At 47.3% G+C, this 18,950-nt stretch overlaps 2 protein-coding genes across 3 annotated transcripts in view; one reads left to right on the forward strand and one right to left on the reverse strand.

Moving 5' to 3' along the window:
• Positions 1-1,187: 1,187 nt before the first annotated feature.
• Positions 1,188-14,724, reverse strand: ubxn2a (UBX domain protein 2A). Of its 2 annotated transcripts, none has more exons than XM_061244016.1 (7): positions 14,635-14,724; positions 13,166-13,228; positions 12,249-12,348; positions 11,552-11,661; positions 9,418-9,555; positions 8,395-8,553; positions 1,188-4,509 (listed from the first exon to the last, which is right to left on the reverse strand). In XM_061244016.1, exons 2-7 carry the CDS (start codon positions 13,207-13,209, stop codon positions 4,320-4,322), a joined length of 741 nt encoding a protein of 246 aa, XP_061100000.1. In that variant the 5' UTR covers positions 13,210-13,228; positions 14,635-14,724; the 3' UTR covers positions 1,188-4,319. The 2 variants fall into 2 exon arrangements, with proteins under 2 accessions (XP_061100000.1, XP_061100001.1); XM_061244017.1 differs by having other exon boundaries at positions 14,496-14,636.
• A 3,963-nt stretch (positions 14,725-18,687) lies between these two features.
• Positions 18,688-18,950, forward strand: part of atad2b (ATPase family AAA domain containing 2B) — a 51,468-nt gene continuing 51,205 nt past the window's right edge. Inside the window, exon 1 of the mRNA XM_061242874.1 lies at positions 18,688-18,937. Within this exon, the coding sequence (XP_061098858.1) occupies positions 18,833-18,937 (105 nt within the window). The 5' untranslated portion in view covers positions 18,688-18,832. The remainder of the gene's footprint in view (positions 18,938-18,950) is intronic.

The following is an 18,950-nucleotide window of genomic DNA, read 5'->3' on the forward strand; positions in this document are numbered from 1 at the left end:
GACTTAGCAGGGATGTAGAGAAGCTCAGTTTTGGCAAGGTTAAGCTTCAGGTGGTGGGAAGTCATCCACGCAGAGATATCAGCCAAGCAGGCAGAGATCTGTGTGGTGACTTGGGTATCGGGGGGGAAGGAAATAAAGAGTTGGGTGTCATCGGCGTAGGAATGGTAAGAAAAGCCATGGAAAGAGATAACAGAACCAAGAGACATGGTGTATAGCGAGAAGAGGAGAGGACCAAGAACCGAGCCCTGCGGGACTTTTGTAGGGTTAGTCACCTGGTAGGAGCGACCAGAGAGGTAGGAGGAAAACCAAGCGAGCACAGACCCTGTGACACCCATCCCAGTCAGCGATGAGAGAAGAATCTCATGGTTGACTGTATCGAAGGCGGCCGACAGGTCGGGGAAGATGAGGACAGAGGAGAGGGATTTGGCTTTAGCAGAATGGAGTGCCTCAGTGACCGCGAGCAGGGTGGTCTCAGTGGAGTGGCCACTCTTGAAGCCAGACTGGTTGGGGTCATGGAGATTGTTGTGAAGAAGATAAGTGGACAGTTGGGAGCAGACCGACCATTCAAGATGCCGTAAAGTGACATTAATTTCCAGCAGTGAGAAATAGAATGAGAAAACAAACGCGAAAGACGTGCATTTTCTTGTCGGTTAAATATAAGAATAAATAAAATAAGTACCAGTCAGCTTTCTAAAGTGTAATCTTCCTTATACTGTAGGCTATATAGAACCGTCATTTCAGATTTCTGTTAACAGCCCCGTGGCTGTACTTGGCCTACTTTAAAAATTAAAACCTTATTTGATGCAAAACTGGAAGAGATACATGTAATGCACTGTAATTACAAATGCCATTAATGTAATGTAATTACTGTATATACTTGACCAACTCATCCTACGGTATCACTGCACATTACATACATACAGTAATAGCAGTGATGTTATAGTATCACTGCACATTACATACATACAGTAATAGCAGTGATGTTATAGTATCACTGCACATTACATACATACAGTAATAGCAGTGATGTTATAGTATCACTGCACATTACATACATACAGTAATAGCAGTGATGTTATAGTATCAGTACTGTTCTGTGCAGGAGTCTGAGGCACCCTGGGCTTTATTATATATGTTCATTTTTTTGTGTGTGTTAGTATAAAAGAACACATATTGATTTCCAAATATTCATTTTCCAAAAGATTTAATTTTACAGAGACATTTTTGTATTTCATTTTAAAAAGTAACATATTACTGTAAGCAATTGACTACTTTCTAGATAAAAACTTGATCAAGGCTGTCTGAGATCAGAAGCAAGGAGTCAACCAAAGTCTGCAGAAGAACTGTGGCAAGTTCTCCAACATGCTTGGAACAACCTCCCTGCTGATTGTCTTATAGAACTGCAGGACAGCGTTGGCTATCTCAGAGAAGTGATGCAGTTTTAACACCAAAAGGTGGTCACAAAAAATATTGATTTGATTCAGTTTTGAACTATTCTGCCAAATTACTCAAATGTAATGTAAAATGTACAATACGTTTATTTAGGAACTTTCATTGAATTATTTTGGGAAGAATCTTATCTGTACAGAATGTTATACCGGTGCCTAAGACTTTTGCACAGTACTGTACATACAGTAATGTAATGTAATTACTGTATGTACTCGGCCAACTCATTCTAGCAGTAATGTTCATTCCTGGTCCTGGAGAACTGCAGGACCAGCAGTGAGGAGCCCAGCACACCCTGCGGCTCTCCAGGACCAGGAGTGAGGAGCCCAGCACACCCTGTGGCTCTCCAGGACCAGGAGTGAGGACCCCAGCACACCCTGCGGCTCTCCAGGACCAGCAGTGAGGACCCCAACACACCCTGCGGCTCTCCAGGACCAGGAGTGAGGAGCCCAGCACACCCTGTGGCTCTCCAGGACCAGGAGTGAGGACCCCAGCACACCCTGCGGCTCTCCAGGACCAGCAGTGAGGACCCCAACACACCCTGCGGCTCTCCAGGACTAGAAGTGAGGACCCCAGCACAGCCTGTGGCTCTCCAGGACCAGGAGTAAGGACCCCAGCACACCGCTGATATGCTAGGCTGTCCCGCTGGAGCTTGACTGGCTGAGAATGTATTGATTATTGATCAGAGTATCGGCCACCATAAGTCACCCTGTCCGTCTCTCCCGGCAATGGAAGCGCGTTCCTCAGTGAGTCATAAACGTGTCTCCCTTCATATTCACACATGAATATTCTCCTGCATGATTAATATTCACTCTGAATAGTGTTGCTTCCCCCACCAACCCACACACCACGGAGCGCCATGCTGAAATAAGACCTTCATCGTTTAGATGGTCATACACACACGTGTATAATAATAATAATAATAATAATACGATATCTATAGGTCATTTTAGACCTTCAGGATGCTCTTGAACTCTGGATTCAGGGAGTGAGAACTGTGCCACTACCAACCAACTCTTATATCCATGAACCTTTCTGAGGAAATGCATTAATATCCCAGCTGCAGTAATATGAATCTGCACTAGAGGATGAATCAGAATGGCTGAGGGATGGTGTGGGTTTTGGTAAAGGAGTGGTTTGGTGTTGAGATGGTGGATGCGTCTCGTCTCCTCCCCCCACCCCTCTGGACAGAGAATTTATTGACGCACCCAGATATGTTTTATAGACGGTGTGACTTCAATGTTGAGGGAGTGTTCACCCATTACAGTTACTGTGACTCACACACACACATCGCATTCCTGTGCTTTCCATCTAAAGAGACAAGTCACACTATCCTGCAGTCATATAGTCACATACTCTCCTGTACAGTCATAATGGTAAATGGTAAATGGTTGGCATTTATATAGCGCCTTTATCCAAAGCGCTGTACAATTGATGCTTCGCATTCACCCATTCATATACACACTCACACACCGACGGCGATTGGCTGCCATGCAAGGTGCCGACCAGCTCGTCAGGAGCATTTAGGGGTTAGGTGTCTTGCTCAGGGACACTTCGACACAGCCCGGGCAGGGGATCGAACCAGCAACCCTCCAACTGCCAGACAACTGTTCTTACTGCCTGAGCCATGTCGCCCGCCTGTCATATAGTTACACAGTCTCCTGTACAGTCATATAGTCACACACTCTCCTGTACAGTCATAGTCACACTATCCTGTAGAGTCATACAGTCACACTCTCCTGTACAGTCATATAGTCACACTATCCTGTACAGTCATATAGTCACACTCTCCTGTAGAGTCATACAGTCACTCTCCTGTAGTCATACAGTCACACTCTCCTGTACAGTCATACAGTCACACTATCCTGTAGTCATATAGTCACACTATCCTGAAGTCATACAGTCACACTCTCCTGTACAGTCATATAGGGTCACACTATCCTGTAGAGTCATACAGTCACACTCTCCTGTAGAGTCATACAGTCACTCTCCTGTACAGTCATACAGTCACACTCTCCTGTACAGTCATATAGTCACACTCTCCTGTACAGTCATACAGTCACACTATCCTGTAGAGTCATAGTCACTCTCCTGTAGTCATACAGTCACACTATCCTGTACAGTCATATAGTCACACTATCCTGTAGAGTCATACAGTCACACTCTCCTGTACAGTCATATAGTCACACTATCCTGTAGAGTCATAGTCACTCTCCTGTACAGTCATATAGTGTCACACTATCCTGTAGAGTCATAGTCACACTCTCCTGTACAGTCATACAGTCACACTATCCTGTACAGTCATAGTCACACTCTCCTGTACAGGCCTATTCTTTACTGTACAATTAAGCCATCTGCAGCTTTACATGTAACCTGGGCAGGGCTTAACCCAGCGTTTCAGATTATATTCCCCATTCTTCAGCACTCATGTTTATTATCTTTTTAAATCATAAAATCATAATCATAAAACCATAATTGCTCATCAGTCCCACTCTCCCTGGAGTTGATGGGGGGGCAGAAACACACCCTCCCCCCGGTTGAGTCCTCACAGAGTTTCCACACGCGGGGGGGGCAGTGCTGGAGCTTCGGGAGGCCAAGGAGTATTTAAGGTGCTGGATTTTGGGGTGTATGAGCAGTATTGGGAGTGCGGTATGTGGAGGCATCTGAGTAAGATTTGAGGCGCTGCAGAATTTGGGGGGTTAGTGCAGGATCTCGGGGTATCCGGGGGATTTGGGGGGTTAGTGCAGGATCTCGGGGTATCCGGGGGATTTGGGGGGTTAGTGCAGGATCTCGGGGTATCCGGGGGATTTGGGGGGTTAGTGCAGGATCTCGGGGTATCCGGGGGATTTGGGGGGCGCCTGGCTCAGGGCAGGTCAGGAGTGGCCGAAGGGCGGCTGGGGGTTGAGGGGTCGCTGGACGATGACGGCGTTGGACAGGTCTGCCTCGGCCAGGCTCAGCTCTCCCTCTCCCAGCTCCCGCAGAGGCAGAGACGTGGTCAGCACAAACGGCACAGACAGCTCCACCCGCTGGGACTGCTGCACAAAGTCCTGCACATCACTGATCCTGTAACACACACACACACACACAGAGCAGCACATCACTGATCCTGTAACACACACACACACACACACACACACAGAGCAGCACATCACTGATCCTGTAACACACACACACAGAGCAGCACATCACTGATCCTGTAACACACACACACACACACACACACACAGAGCAGCACATCACTGATCCTGTAACACACACACACAGAGCAGCACATCACTGATCCTGTAACACACACACACACACACACAGAGCAGCACATCACTGATCCTGTAACACACACACACACACACACAGAGCAGCGCATCACTGATCCTGTAACACACACACACACAGAGCAGCGCATCACTGATCCTGTAACACACACACACACACACACACAAAGAGCAGCACATCACTGATCCTGTAACACACACACACAGAGCAGCACATCACTGATCCTGTAACACACACACACAGAGCAGCACATCACTGATCCTGTAACACACACACACACAGAGCAGCACATCACTGATCCTGTAACACACACACACAGAGCAGCACATCACTGATCCTGTAACACACACACACACACACAGAGCAGCACATCACTGATCCTGTAACACACACACACACACACACACACACACACACACAGAGCAGCACATCACTGATCCTGTAACACACACACACACAGAGCAGCACATCACTGATCCTGTAACACACACACGCAGAGCAGCACATCACTGATCCTGTAACACACACACACAGCAGCACATCACTGATCCTGTAACACACACACACACACACAAAGCAGCACATCACTGATCCTGTAACACACACACACACACACAGAGCCGCACGTCACTGATCCTGTAACACACACACACACACACACAGAGCAGCACATTACTGATCCTGTAACACACACACACACACACACACAGAGCAGCACATCACTGATCCTGTAACACACACACACACACACACACACACACAGAGCAGCACATCACTGATCCTGTAACACACACACACACACACAGCAGCACATCACTGATCCTGTAACACACACACACAGAGCAGCACATTACTGATCCTGTAACACACACACACACACACACAGAGCAGCACATCACTGATCCTGTAACACACACACACACACAGAGCAGCACATCACTGATCCTGTAACACACACACACACAAACACAGAGCCACACGTTACTGATCCTGTAACACACACACACACACACACAGAGCAGCACATCACTGATCCTGTAACACACACACACACAGAGCAGCACATCACTGATCCTGTAACTGTAACACTCACACACACACACACACACAGAGCCGCACGTCACTAATCCTGTGACACACACACACACACACACAGAGCAGCACATCACTGATCCTGTAACACACACACACACACAGAGCAGCACATCACTGATCCTGTAACACACACACACACACACAGAGCAGCACATCACTGATCCTGTAACACACACACACACACACACAGAGCAGCACATCACTGATCCTGTAACACACACACACACACACACATAGCAGCACATCACTGATCCTGTAACACACACACACACACACACACACACAGAGCAGCACATCACTGATCCTGTAACACACACACACACACACACACACAGAGCAGCACATCACTGATCCTGTAACACACACACACAGAGCAGCACATTACTGATCCTGTAACACACACACACACACAGAGCAGCACATCACTGATCCTGTAACACACACACACACACAGAGCAGCACATCACTGATCCTGTAACACACACACACACACACACACACACACACACAGAGCCGCACGTTACTGATCCTGTAACACACACACACACACACACACACACACAGAGCAGCACATCACTGATCCTGTAACACACACACACACACACACACACAGAGCAGCACATCACTGATCCTGTAACTGTAACACTCACACACACACAGAGCCGCACGTCACTAATCCTGTAACACACACACACACACAGAGCAGCACATCACTGATCCTGTAACACACACACACACACACACACACAGAGCAGCACATCACTGATCCTGTAACACACACACACACACACACACACAGAGCAGCACATCACTGATCCTGTAACACACACAGACACACACACACACACAGAGCAGCACATCACTGATCCTGTAACACACACACACACACATAGCAGCACATCACTGATCCTGTAACACACACACACACACACACACACACACACACACAGAGCAGCACATCACTGATCCTGTAACACACACACACACACACATAGAGCAGCACATCACTGATCCTGTAACACACACACACACACAGAGCAGCACATCACTGATCCTGTAACACACACACACAGAGCAGCACATTACTGATCCTGTAACACACACACACACACACACAGAGCAGCACATCACTGATCCTGTAACACACACACACACACACAGAGCAGCACATCACTGATCCTGTAACACACACACACACACACACGCACACAGAGCCGCACGTTACTGATCCTGTAACACACACACACACACACACACACAGAGCAGCACATCACTGATCCTGTAACACACACACACACACAGAGCAGCACATCACTGATCCTGTAACTGTAACACTCACACACACACACACACACACACACAGCCGCACGTCACTAATCCTGTAACACACACACACACACACACACAGAGCAGCACATCACTGATCCTGTAACACACACACACACACACAGAGCAGCACATCACTGATCCTGTAACACACACACACACACAGAGCAGCACATCACTGATCCTGTAACACACACAGACACACACACACACACACACACACACACAGAGCAGCACATCACTGATCCTGTAACACACACACACACACACACACACATAGCAGCACATCACTGATCCTGTAACACACACACACACACACACAGACACACACACACACACACAGAGCAGCACATCACTGATCCTGTAACACACACACACACAGAGCAGCACATCACTGATCCTGTAACACACACACACACACAGAGAGCAGCACATCACTGATCCTGTAACACACACACACAGAGCAGCACATTACTGATCCTGTAACACACACACACACACACACAGAGCAGCACATCACTGATCCTGTAACACACACACACACACACACACACACAGAGCAGCACATCACTGATCCTGTAACACACACACACACACACACACACACAGAGCCGCACGTTACTGATCCTGTAACACACACACACACACACACACACACACAGAGCAGCACATCACTGATCCTGTAACACACACACACACACAGAGCAGCACATCACTGATCCTGTAACTGTAACACTCACACACACACACACACACACACACACAGCCGCACGTCACTAATCCTGTAACACACACACACACACACACACAGAGCAGCACATCACTGATCCTGTAACACACACACACACACACAGAGCAGCACATCACTGATCCTGTAACACACACACACACACAGAGCAGCACATCACTGATCCTGTAACACACACAGACACACACACACACACACACACACACACAGAGCAGCACATCACTGATCCTGTAACACACACACACACACACACACATAGCAGCACATCACTGATCCTGTAACACACACACACACACACACACACACACACACACAGAGCAGCACATCACTGATCCTGTAACACACACACACACACACACAGAGCAGCACATCACTGATCCTGTAACACACACACACACAAACACACACACACACACACACACACAGAGCAGCACATCACTGATCCTGTAACACACACACACACAAATACACACACACAGAGCACCTGAAGGAGGACCTGCACATACCTGTGCGAGAGGTTAAACTTCTGCACTAGTCTTCGCCCGTCCGCCAGCCAGATCTGCAGGCTGGTGATTGGCTGGGTGTGGTTGAGCTCCACCAATGGGAGGGGAGGCTCTGTGTCCTCGTGAAGGGAGGGGGAGCGGGCCACGACCCGGGGTGCAACGCTGGGGAGGGACACACACACACACACACACACACACACACACACACACACAGGGGGAGGGGCACACACACACACAGGGGGAGGGACACACACACACACACAGGGGGAGGGGCACACACACACACACACACACACAGGGGGAGGGACACACACAGGGGGAGGGGCACACACACACACAGGGGGAGGGGGGAGGGGCACACACACAGGGGGAGGGGGGAGGGGCACACACACAGGGGGAGGGGCACACACACAGGGGGAGGGGCACACTCACAGGGGGAGGGGCACACACACAGGGGGAGGGGCACACACACAGGGGGAGGGGGGAGGGGCACACACACAGGGGGAGGGGCACACACACACAGGGGAGGGGCACACACAGGGGGAGGGGGACACACACACAGGGGAGGGGCACACACAGGGGGAGGGGGACATACACACAGGGGAGGGGCACACACAGGGGGAGGGGGGAGGGGCACACACACACACACAGGGGGAGGGGGGGAGGGGCACACACAGGAAGGTAAACATCATGATCGGCAGAGCAGGGTTGGTGTGAGTATTTGACCATCAGCGGGAGTGCAAGTGGATAAATTCTCATGTGGTTTTCCTCACGGAGAACATGCCTATAGACTGTGCCACAGTGCATACACGCCACATACATGCTAGATACATGCTACATACACAACCTACACGCTACATACATGTTACATACACACAACCTACATGCTACATACATGCTACATACACACAACCTACACGCCACATACACGCAACATACATGCTACATACACGCTACACTGGTCACACATGGAGCCCCAACATGCTAGTTTTATATTGGGGTTTCCATCACTCCCTGGACTCAGACCTGCCGAGGCGGTACCCCCGGCCGGTGAACGGGTGGAAGCTTCTCTTGCGCGGGACGTAGGGCTCATCCTTCATGTCCTGCATGACCACCTCCAGCTCGCCCTCCTCCGACCGGCGCTCCAGCTCCTCTGGGAGCTCCCTGGTGTGGGAACAGGGCCAGGCATTTTAGTGTGACCAGGTGTAAGACCAGGGACAGGTGTTCTGGGGTGACACAGGTGTACAGGTAGAGGCAGACATAGATAGAGGTGAATGCAATTTTTACTAATATTTAGACTCTTTAACGCAAGATCAGATATTGGGCAAAGTCACGACTTCTATAGAACTCAGCATTACATTCTCTTCATGATGTCTGTTGTAACACAACTTATAAATGTCCAGCAGATATCATTTGTGACGGTTCTGTACTTCTATTCTGAGGAAACTCAAGGCACTACCTTGTCGCATTTCTGCCCATTTGGTAATTAATTTCACTTTCGCAAACCTTTTCAAACTCTACCTTAGTCCTCCCTCCTGATTTCCCCTGCCCCTCCTTTCTGATATCCCTATCCTTGTCTAACCGCCCCCCCCCCAAAAAAAAAAAAAAAATGCACTTATGATGACAACTATGTTTAGAACAGCATTTCCTGTGTATTTTGCTAGTTTCTGGATGTGATGCTTTGACTTATGGTAGAACCTATGCACGTGTAAGTCGCTTTGGATTAAAAACGTCTGCCAAATGACTAAAATGTAATGTAAAAATGCAATGAGCAGCGATTAGGCCGTGCTGATGACTTTCTGTACTCCTGTATTCCTGTATTCCATCCGTGCCCCCCCCCACTGCACCATCCGCACGGATGGTGCAGTGGGGGGGGGCACGGATGGTGCAGTGGGGGGGGCACGGATGGTGCAGTGGGGGGGGGGGCACGGATGGTGCAGTGGGGGGGGCACGGATGGTGCAGTGGGGGGGGGGCACGGATGGTGCAGTGGGGGGGGCACGGATGGTGCAGTGGGGGGGGCACGGATGGTGCAGTGGGGGGGGGGGCACGGATGGTGCAGTGGGGGGGGCACGGATGGTGCAGTGGGGGGGGCACGGATGGTGCAGTGGGTAGCACTGCCGGTTTCCTCCCACAGTCCAAAGACATGCAGGTGAGGCTGATTGGAGAGTCTAAATTGCCCGTAGGTATGAGTGTGTGAGTGAATGGTGTGTGTGCCCTGTGATGGACTGGCGACCTGTCCAGGGTGTATTCCTGCCTTTCGCCCAATGCATGCTGGGATAGGCTCCAGCCCCCCTGCGGCCAGGATAAGCGGGTTTAGATAATGGATGGATGGATGGATAGACCCTGTTCAGGATAAGCGGGTTTAGATAATGGATGGATGGATGGATAGACCCTGTTCAGGATAAGCGGGTTCAGATAATGGATGGATGGATGGATGTTTCATCAGGAAATTAGATTGTTTGTAATTGTTCCTGCACACTTCTCACCTGTGTATAAATAACTCTTAAAATAATAATTTTCGTTAACAGTTTCGTCTGTTGAATTAGAGTGCTGATGTTCTTTGAGTATGCTAGTATTAGGGCCCGTATTCCTGCGTTGTTAGGGGTGTTGGAGATGGGATGTTTGTTCCTCAGGAGGTGATGACGCAGTCGGGTTCTCCCTGTTCACATACCTGCTCACTACTCTTTTCCTCCCGCCGTGCGGTGACCCTGACGCTTTTTTAATCTCACTCAGATTAGACTTCTCCACCATTTTGATTGGTCATTTTATTGGTTGGCTAAGTGCCTATTCCCCTCCTCCTCTGGGGTGTATCCCTTGTCTCCAGGGATGCGCCCAGAAAATATTAGTGGTTATCTCATGTCTTGTGGGTAACTTTTCGAACCCAACTGGTCCATTTGGTCCTCCGATCCCACTCCCTTACAATAATTTAGTTATCATACAGTTGTAAAGACCCTTTAATACAGATGTAGACAAATAACTAACCATGACATAGTCCAAGATGCATTGCATTAAAACTGGAGGTTTGGTAAAAGAACTCTCCATTTCGGTGACAAAAGTAGACTATGTACAAGAGGTCTGTGAAGAAGCCACAGCCCCATTCCAGCACAGGGGCGTCGGCCCCACACAGAGATTGATCACATGACCGCCCATGTGACTGACCCTCGCTTAATGGCCTCCAGGAACTGCTGGTTCTCGTCCTGGGAGTAGCTCCGGAACGCCTCCTCGTTTACAGTGAACCCATCCTTCCACAGCCTCACCACCATCTCCACCTGCAAAAGTTTCATTTGTGTGATTGGCTGCAGGGCAGCGTGGCCACGTGCGATTGGCTGCAGGGCAGCGTGGCCACGCGTGATTGGCTGCAGGGCAGCGTGGCCACGCGTGATTGGCTGCAGGGCAGCGTGGCCACACGCGATTGGCTGCAGGGCAGCGTGTTCACGTGCGATTGGCTGCAGGGCAGCGTGGCCACGCGTGATTGGCTGCAGGGCAGCGTGGCCATGCGTGATTGGCTGAAGGACAGCGTGGCCATGCGTGATTGGCTGCAGGGCAGCGTGTTCACGTGCGATTGGCTGCAGGGCAGCGTGGCCACGTGTGATTGGCTGAAGGACAGCGTGGCCACGCGTGATTGGCTGCAGGGCAGCGTGGCCACGCGTGATTGGCTGCAGGGCAGCGTGGCCATGTGTGATTGGCTGAAGGACAGCGTGGCCACGCGGGATTGGCTGAAGGACAGCGTGGCCACGCGGGATTGGCTGCAGGGCAGCGTGGCCACGCGCGATTGGCTGCAGGGCAGCGTGGCCACGCGGGATTGGCTGAAGGACAGCGTGGCCACGCGGGATTGGCTGCAGGGCGGGCTGGTTACCTTGGCGTCGGCTGCTGGGACTGTCCCGATTCGCTCCACCTCGTCCAGCAGGTCCTCCACTGAGAAGCTCCGCCTCATGGGCCCCTCCTCCCCCTCCCCCCTGAGAGAAACAGCACAGATTAATGGGGGGGGGGGGGGGTCCAGGGGGGGGTCCAGTGACCAGAACCAAGGTATTCCGCCTCTATATAAAGGGCAGCTTATAGCCAAACGGCTAAGGTACATGACTGGGACCCGGAAGGTTGGTGGTTCTTGCCCCAGTGTAGCCATGATAAGATGCTAGGCCCTTCAGCAAGGCCCTTAACCCCATATCGCTCCCGGGGATAGTCCCCTGCTTAGCCTGATCAACTGTAAGTCGCTTCTGGATAAAAGCATCAGCTAAATAAGAAATTATTATTCATTATTAATCCAAATGACAATCTAATGGGGCAGAGGAGACCCAGGCAATTAGGGTTAGGGTTAGGGTGTGGAAATCCATGGAGCAGGGAAGCAACCGGACACCAGAGCACTGTCCGGATTCAGTATTTAGGCTACAGAAAAATGTTTGTGTTATATGTTTGTGTTATTGTGTGATGATGTTTGTGTTATTGTGTGATAATGTTCTCATTGTGATAATACTTGTGTTATTGTGTGATAATGTTTGTGTAATTGTGTGATAATGTTCTCATTGTGATGTTTGTGTTATTGTGTGATAATGTTTGTGTTATTGTGTGATAATGTTCTCATTGTGATAATACTTGTGTTATTGTGTGATAATGTTTGTGTTATTGTGTGATAATGTTTGTGTTATATGTTTGTGTTATTGTGTGATGATGTTTGTGTTATTGTGTTATTGTGTGATAATGTTTGTGTTATTGTGTGATAATGTTCTCATTGTGATGTTTGTGTTATTGTGTGATAATGTTCTAGATCTTTCTCACCAGTCTGCGTCTCCACCGCTCTCTCTGCTGTCAGTTTCTTTCATGGCGTGTGTCTTTTCCCATCTGTGGAGACACACACACAAACACACACACGTGTCACACCCAAAATCTCCACATGTGCAGATACTCACACACACACCCTCTGTCATAAGTTGCAATGCAATCGGCTCTCAGGAGAATAGCTAAGATAAATTCCTCACATGGCAACACTCCAGACCACATTACTGACAGTGACAGTCTGACCTGTCTGACCACATTACTGACAGTGACACAGTCTGACCTGTCTGACCACATTACTGACAGTGACACAGTCTGACCTGTCTGACCACATTACTGACAGTAACAGTCTGACCTGTCTGACCACATTACTGACAGTGACACAGTCTGACCTGTCTGACCACATTACTGACAGTGACACAGTCTGACCTGTCAGACCACATTACTGACAGTGACACAGTCTGACCACATTACTGACAGTGACAGTCTGACCTGTCTGACCACATTACTGACAGTAACACAGCCTGACCACATTACTGACAGTAACACAGTCTGACCACATTACTGACAGTGACAGTCTGACCACATTACTGACAGTGACACAGTCTGACCTGTCTGACCACATTACTGACAGTAACACAGTCTGACCACATTACTGACAGTAACACAGTCTGACCTGTCTGACCACATTACTGACAGTGACACAGTCTGACCTGTCTGACCACATTACTGACAGTAACACAGTCTGACCACATTACTGACAGTGACACAGTCCGTTTGATGCCGCCATCGACAGTGTGCCCTGCAATGCAACACCTGCAGACACCTGACTCTTAAGATTGCAGATTCAGTAGAGATTCAATGAAATATAATTAGATTTTAGATGTCATATATATTTATATGACACTTAGTTATATGACATCTATATATACCAATATAATAACTCATATTTTTTTGTTTGAAGAATAAGAATGTGTGATTGCTAATGGTAAATCTAAATGCTCCTTCACCTACAGAGAAGATGATTCAATGGCCTGACCTCAACGGTGACAAATACCGTTAGGCTACACAGGTACATACAGACAAACGCAGTTTGCGGTTATTGCGAGATCAGCGTGATGCAAAAAAAAAACATGACATGGCAATTTACATGTTAATAGTTCGGTGGTAGCCACGCCGCACAAAGCAAATACAAATAGCAAATACATTCACGAAGGAACTGAAATAGAATATTTCGATTTGACATAAACGCTCCAAAACATTTAGCTGTCTCATAGCAGGGGTAGACATACGCAGCAGGCTAAACGGCTATAGAGGCGCGCGACAACATTACATAAGGAAGCAGGCTGGCGCCGAACACGCAGGCGTCTCGAGTCAGTCCTGCGACTTCAGGAACATTCTGAGGAAAGCGTTTTAGCTCATGACCATGTCCGACATTACATATGAATTTCAATAACGGAGTTTTTTTCTACCAGCTTCTGTGTCCCACACAGATGTCATCCGGCCTGGGTAAGCGTCCTTGCAGTTGTGGCGTCCCACTGTTTACTAACCAATCAAATCGCCGCTTCGCGTTGACGTAGGCGACGCCTGTGATCCAAAACTGACGTAATGTTACGAAGAGCTGACTTCAGCCAGGATCTCACTGCCCCCTGCCGGACCATCCGTTGGTTTGCTTCGATTTTTGCTAATCGAACAAATTGCATACTTTTGTTTTGCACATGACAACATTTTGTTTAGCTATTATGAAATACTGAAATAGGTTCAATTTAAAGTACTGGCAGCCACTATCATTTATATATATTTCTCTTTCATTAGGCTACAACATGTGGTCACGAGCTACAATTCGAACAAAAATGCACTGTTGCGGATGGTTGTCACGTTTACTTTGGGGTTGGTTGTCACATGTCATTTGTCATGTCAAATCTATAGCCTAAAACAAATGTCTATCCCAACATTTGAAATGTTGTCTGTCCATGTCCATTAAAGATGCACTTTTTACCTAAGCAGTAGCTTACTTCGTTGAGAAAATGTTGCTAGGTGGTGAATATATTTATTTAATTTCTTTAATTAACTAAACATCTTTGATGTATCAACAAATTGAAAACATATTTGGTGACTAAAATATTCATATTATTATATTATATTACATTTATTATACAATGTGACAACCGACCCTGCGGTGGGTTTGTTTTCACAAAGTGACAGGTTGTCTTTGTGAGTTTCTAACTTTTTCTTATATTATTTCAAGATGATAAAGGTATACATGCTATTACCTCAGACCTAAACGGTTGCACCAGTGTTGAAATGACTTATATGACAAGTGAGTAAAAAGTGTGACAACCATCTCCGGTTTCCTCTATCTGGCACCTTTTTCAATAAATTATTGACTTATTTATCAACTAAATAAATATAAACTGCTCGGTGCTACCAGTTCCAAACATGGCAGGTGTATCGGGGAAGACGGACAGATGGTCGGATCAGAGCTGTGACGTAGAAGGGGCGTAATGCCAGTATGCGACCAGTGTGACGGTGGCTTCTTCATAAACAAAGCATTCATCCCTCCATCCATCCATCCCTCCATCCATCCATCCATCCATCCATTATCTTAACCCGCTTATCCTGAACAGGGTCACAGGGGGGCTGGAGCCTATCCCAGCATACATTGGGCGAAAGGCAGGAATACACCCTGGACAGGTCGCCAGTCCATCACAGGGCACACACACCATTCACTCACACACTCACACACTCACACACTCACACACTCATACCTATGGGCAATTTAGACTCTCCAATCAGCCTAACCTGCATGTCTTTGGACTGTGGGAGGAAACCGGAGTACCCGGAGGAAACCCACGCAGACACGGGGAGAACATGCAAACTCCGCACAGAGAGGCCCCGGCCGACGGGGATTCGAACCCAGGACCTCCTTGCTGTGAGGCGGCAGTGCTACCCACTGCACCATCCGTGCCGCCCTACAAAGCATTCAAACGATTAAAAAAATAATACATAAAAGAATAGTTAAAAAATGTATTTAGCTATTTCAAATAAAATATAGCTTTGATGGAATGACATATAGGCCTAGCTGCTGGTGAAACAACAACATTGTTCAAACATGTTTAGCCTACAGCATCGCAGACTGAAATGTCCATGTACAACAATGAAACTACAAGGACCAGGTGTAATTTCTTCAAACTTTCAAATTACATCTGGATATATTATTAAAACAGTCCCACATAGCTTATCATTAGGTTAAATATTTGAAAGTATTTAGCTCAAACTCTTACGAACGCACCCGCCCTTAAGAGTCAAATTAGCAGTAGGGACAGAATAAGGCGGTTAATCTAAACGGCATGACGGGAGCCCCGGGCACTGAATATGCACGAGGGTCTGTCGCCGGGCTGACTGCTTGCCGTTGCATAGCAACAGGGTCTTACTGCGAAGCATTCATGTGGAGTAGTTTGGGAAGCCATTGTTGAAAAGTAATACAACAGTTTAGAATGTGGCTTTTGTAAATAAATTCATTAAACAAACAAAACAACAACAACAACAACAACAACAATCCAGGTCCAACACATTGTTTTATTTTATTTTATATGCAAGTAAATTTTGGTAATTACATTATTGACATATACTGAGTGGCCACTTTATTAAGTATACCTCTCTAGTACTGGGTGCTAGAGCAAATTCTAAGCAACATGGCGATTTAACAAGATACTGGAAACATTGCTTAGTGATTTTGGTCCACGCTGACTCCATACCACCACACCACCAGAGTTCTGCCCACACATCCACCACCATTCCATCACATCCCAAAGGGGAGCACCATGCCCCGATCACCCAAAGGAATCTCCAGAGTAACCCGGCTATAGGAGGATGCCCATCCTCTGTTAAGATGGTAACAGTTCAGGTATTGAGCTAGGTAATCTAGCAAGTCCACAGGTTGGATGTAGTTCAGGATGTTAGGCACAAGATAATGCATCAGGACATAGTATGTGCTTCAATGAGTCAGGAAGTATAATTCCAGGGCTGAACTTTTTACAGTTGGACAACTGTTTAGAGGGACCGATGGTTGTTAACTTGGAGTTACATGGAGTTACTTCAGAATAAAAAGTTCAGCCCTGGAATTATCCTCACTGACTAATTTAAGATCACCTGGGTCTGGGCCTTAATAATCATCTTTTTAAAAAGTGACAAACTTTTTCAATTTTTTATAACTTATGAACAGTAAAAATGAAAATAAAAAGCGATTTTGCTTTAGAATTTGCTTTCCCTCAAATGCAGATTCATTGTAACAGACATTTAAACCAGGGGAGTCCACACTGTGCCTATAAACATGTTTGTAAAGTCCATATATATGCTGGTTTTGTGTTCTAATGGCTTTTGTTGGATTGGAAGTCCTGTTAGAGCATAGGAAGTTTCACGCTTTAACAAAAGCAGCATTTACATTTTTTACAGTTGTTATTGTAACACATAAATATATAATCCCAAACAGGGCAAAAACTAACCACCTGTACAGAAGACTATTATGTAAAGATGACCAAGTTCATTCAAATTATTTGAGAAGCAAAGCAAAAATGGAAACATGTAAATAGATGAAAAAAGCTGTATTGCATAAAAAAGTATGCAACTAATTTATTATAAATAATCAAAGTAAACAAAAGCAATTAACACTGTGAATAAATTAAACAATGAAACATAAGTACGCGCATTGAAAATAACCCCATTAATAATTTATTAATCGTGGAGCTTGGTTCTCATATTAACTCTGACACAGCGGCCAATAAAAGACAGTCATTAATAACTACCTCCCGCCCCACCGCTCTCCTCCCAAACGCGGACCAAAACAAACTCTGAAGAGCACCACGTGGCTCTGCTTTCGCTCCGAATGCAAATATCAAAAGGACCGCTTGCCAACCCCCAGAAGTACCGGGCAAAGTACATGTATAATATAATAGTATAATGAAAGTATAATATAATATACTGTCGTAAAACCCACAACTGACCTTTTGATAAATGGTAAACGTTACAACGAATCAAGTTTTTCTGGAGATTTAAAAATATTATTAGATCAGAAAGACACGTGCTGAATTGCCGCTCGAGCCTGCTTCGGCTGCTACATCAGCAGCTCGTGCGGTGAGCATTCCCACCGACAACTATGAACGAGCTAAGCTGTTAACACTGGAGTTGAATTACAAATGATATACCGGTTCTGACAGCTGCAACATCAAAACGATTCAAGTTGTTTTCTCTACATTCGACTGTTACAAATGAAATCGTGCTTGAAAAAACAGAAAATTATCAAGATTTAATATCCAGTTCGGCAAGCAAGTTTTGGCATATATGTTAGTATTTCTTTTTTAATGTATGTGGTTATTTACAACATTGTTACATCATTTTGCATCATCTGCCAGTTTCACTTTTGCAAGATATGAGTGTTTTGCCACTGAGGACTCGCGTGCGACCGGGGGGAATCACCGCGCTTGAAAGCGGAAGTGCTCGGCGCTGACAGACGGCAGAGGGAGAGAGAGAGAGAGAGAGCGAGAGAGAGAGAGAGAGAGAGAGAGAGAGAGAGCAAGAGAGAAAGAGAAATGGCGCCTCAGTACTCCACTCGCTGAGACAGTGTAAGAAGCGGAGAGATATAACTGACAAGAGCCGCAGCGAGGGGAAACCATGGTCAACACCCGAAAGAGCTCCCAGCACGAGAGCTGCGGCCTCTTCATCTCGTCCCGGACCCGATCTTCCGTCAAGAGCAGCCCCGCAGACGAGCCGCTCCATGTAAGAGCGCCGG

This window comes from Conger conger, chromosome 5 (genome assembly GCF_963514075.1).
Source record: "Conger conger chromosome 5, fConCon1.1, whole genome shotgun sequence".
In the NCBI taxonomy this organism is placed as follows: domain Eukaryota; kingdom Metazoa; phylum Chordata; class Actinopteri; order Anguilliformes; family Congridae; genus Conger; species Conger conger.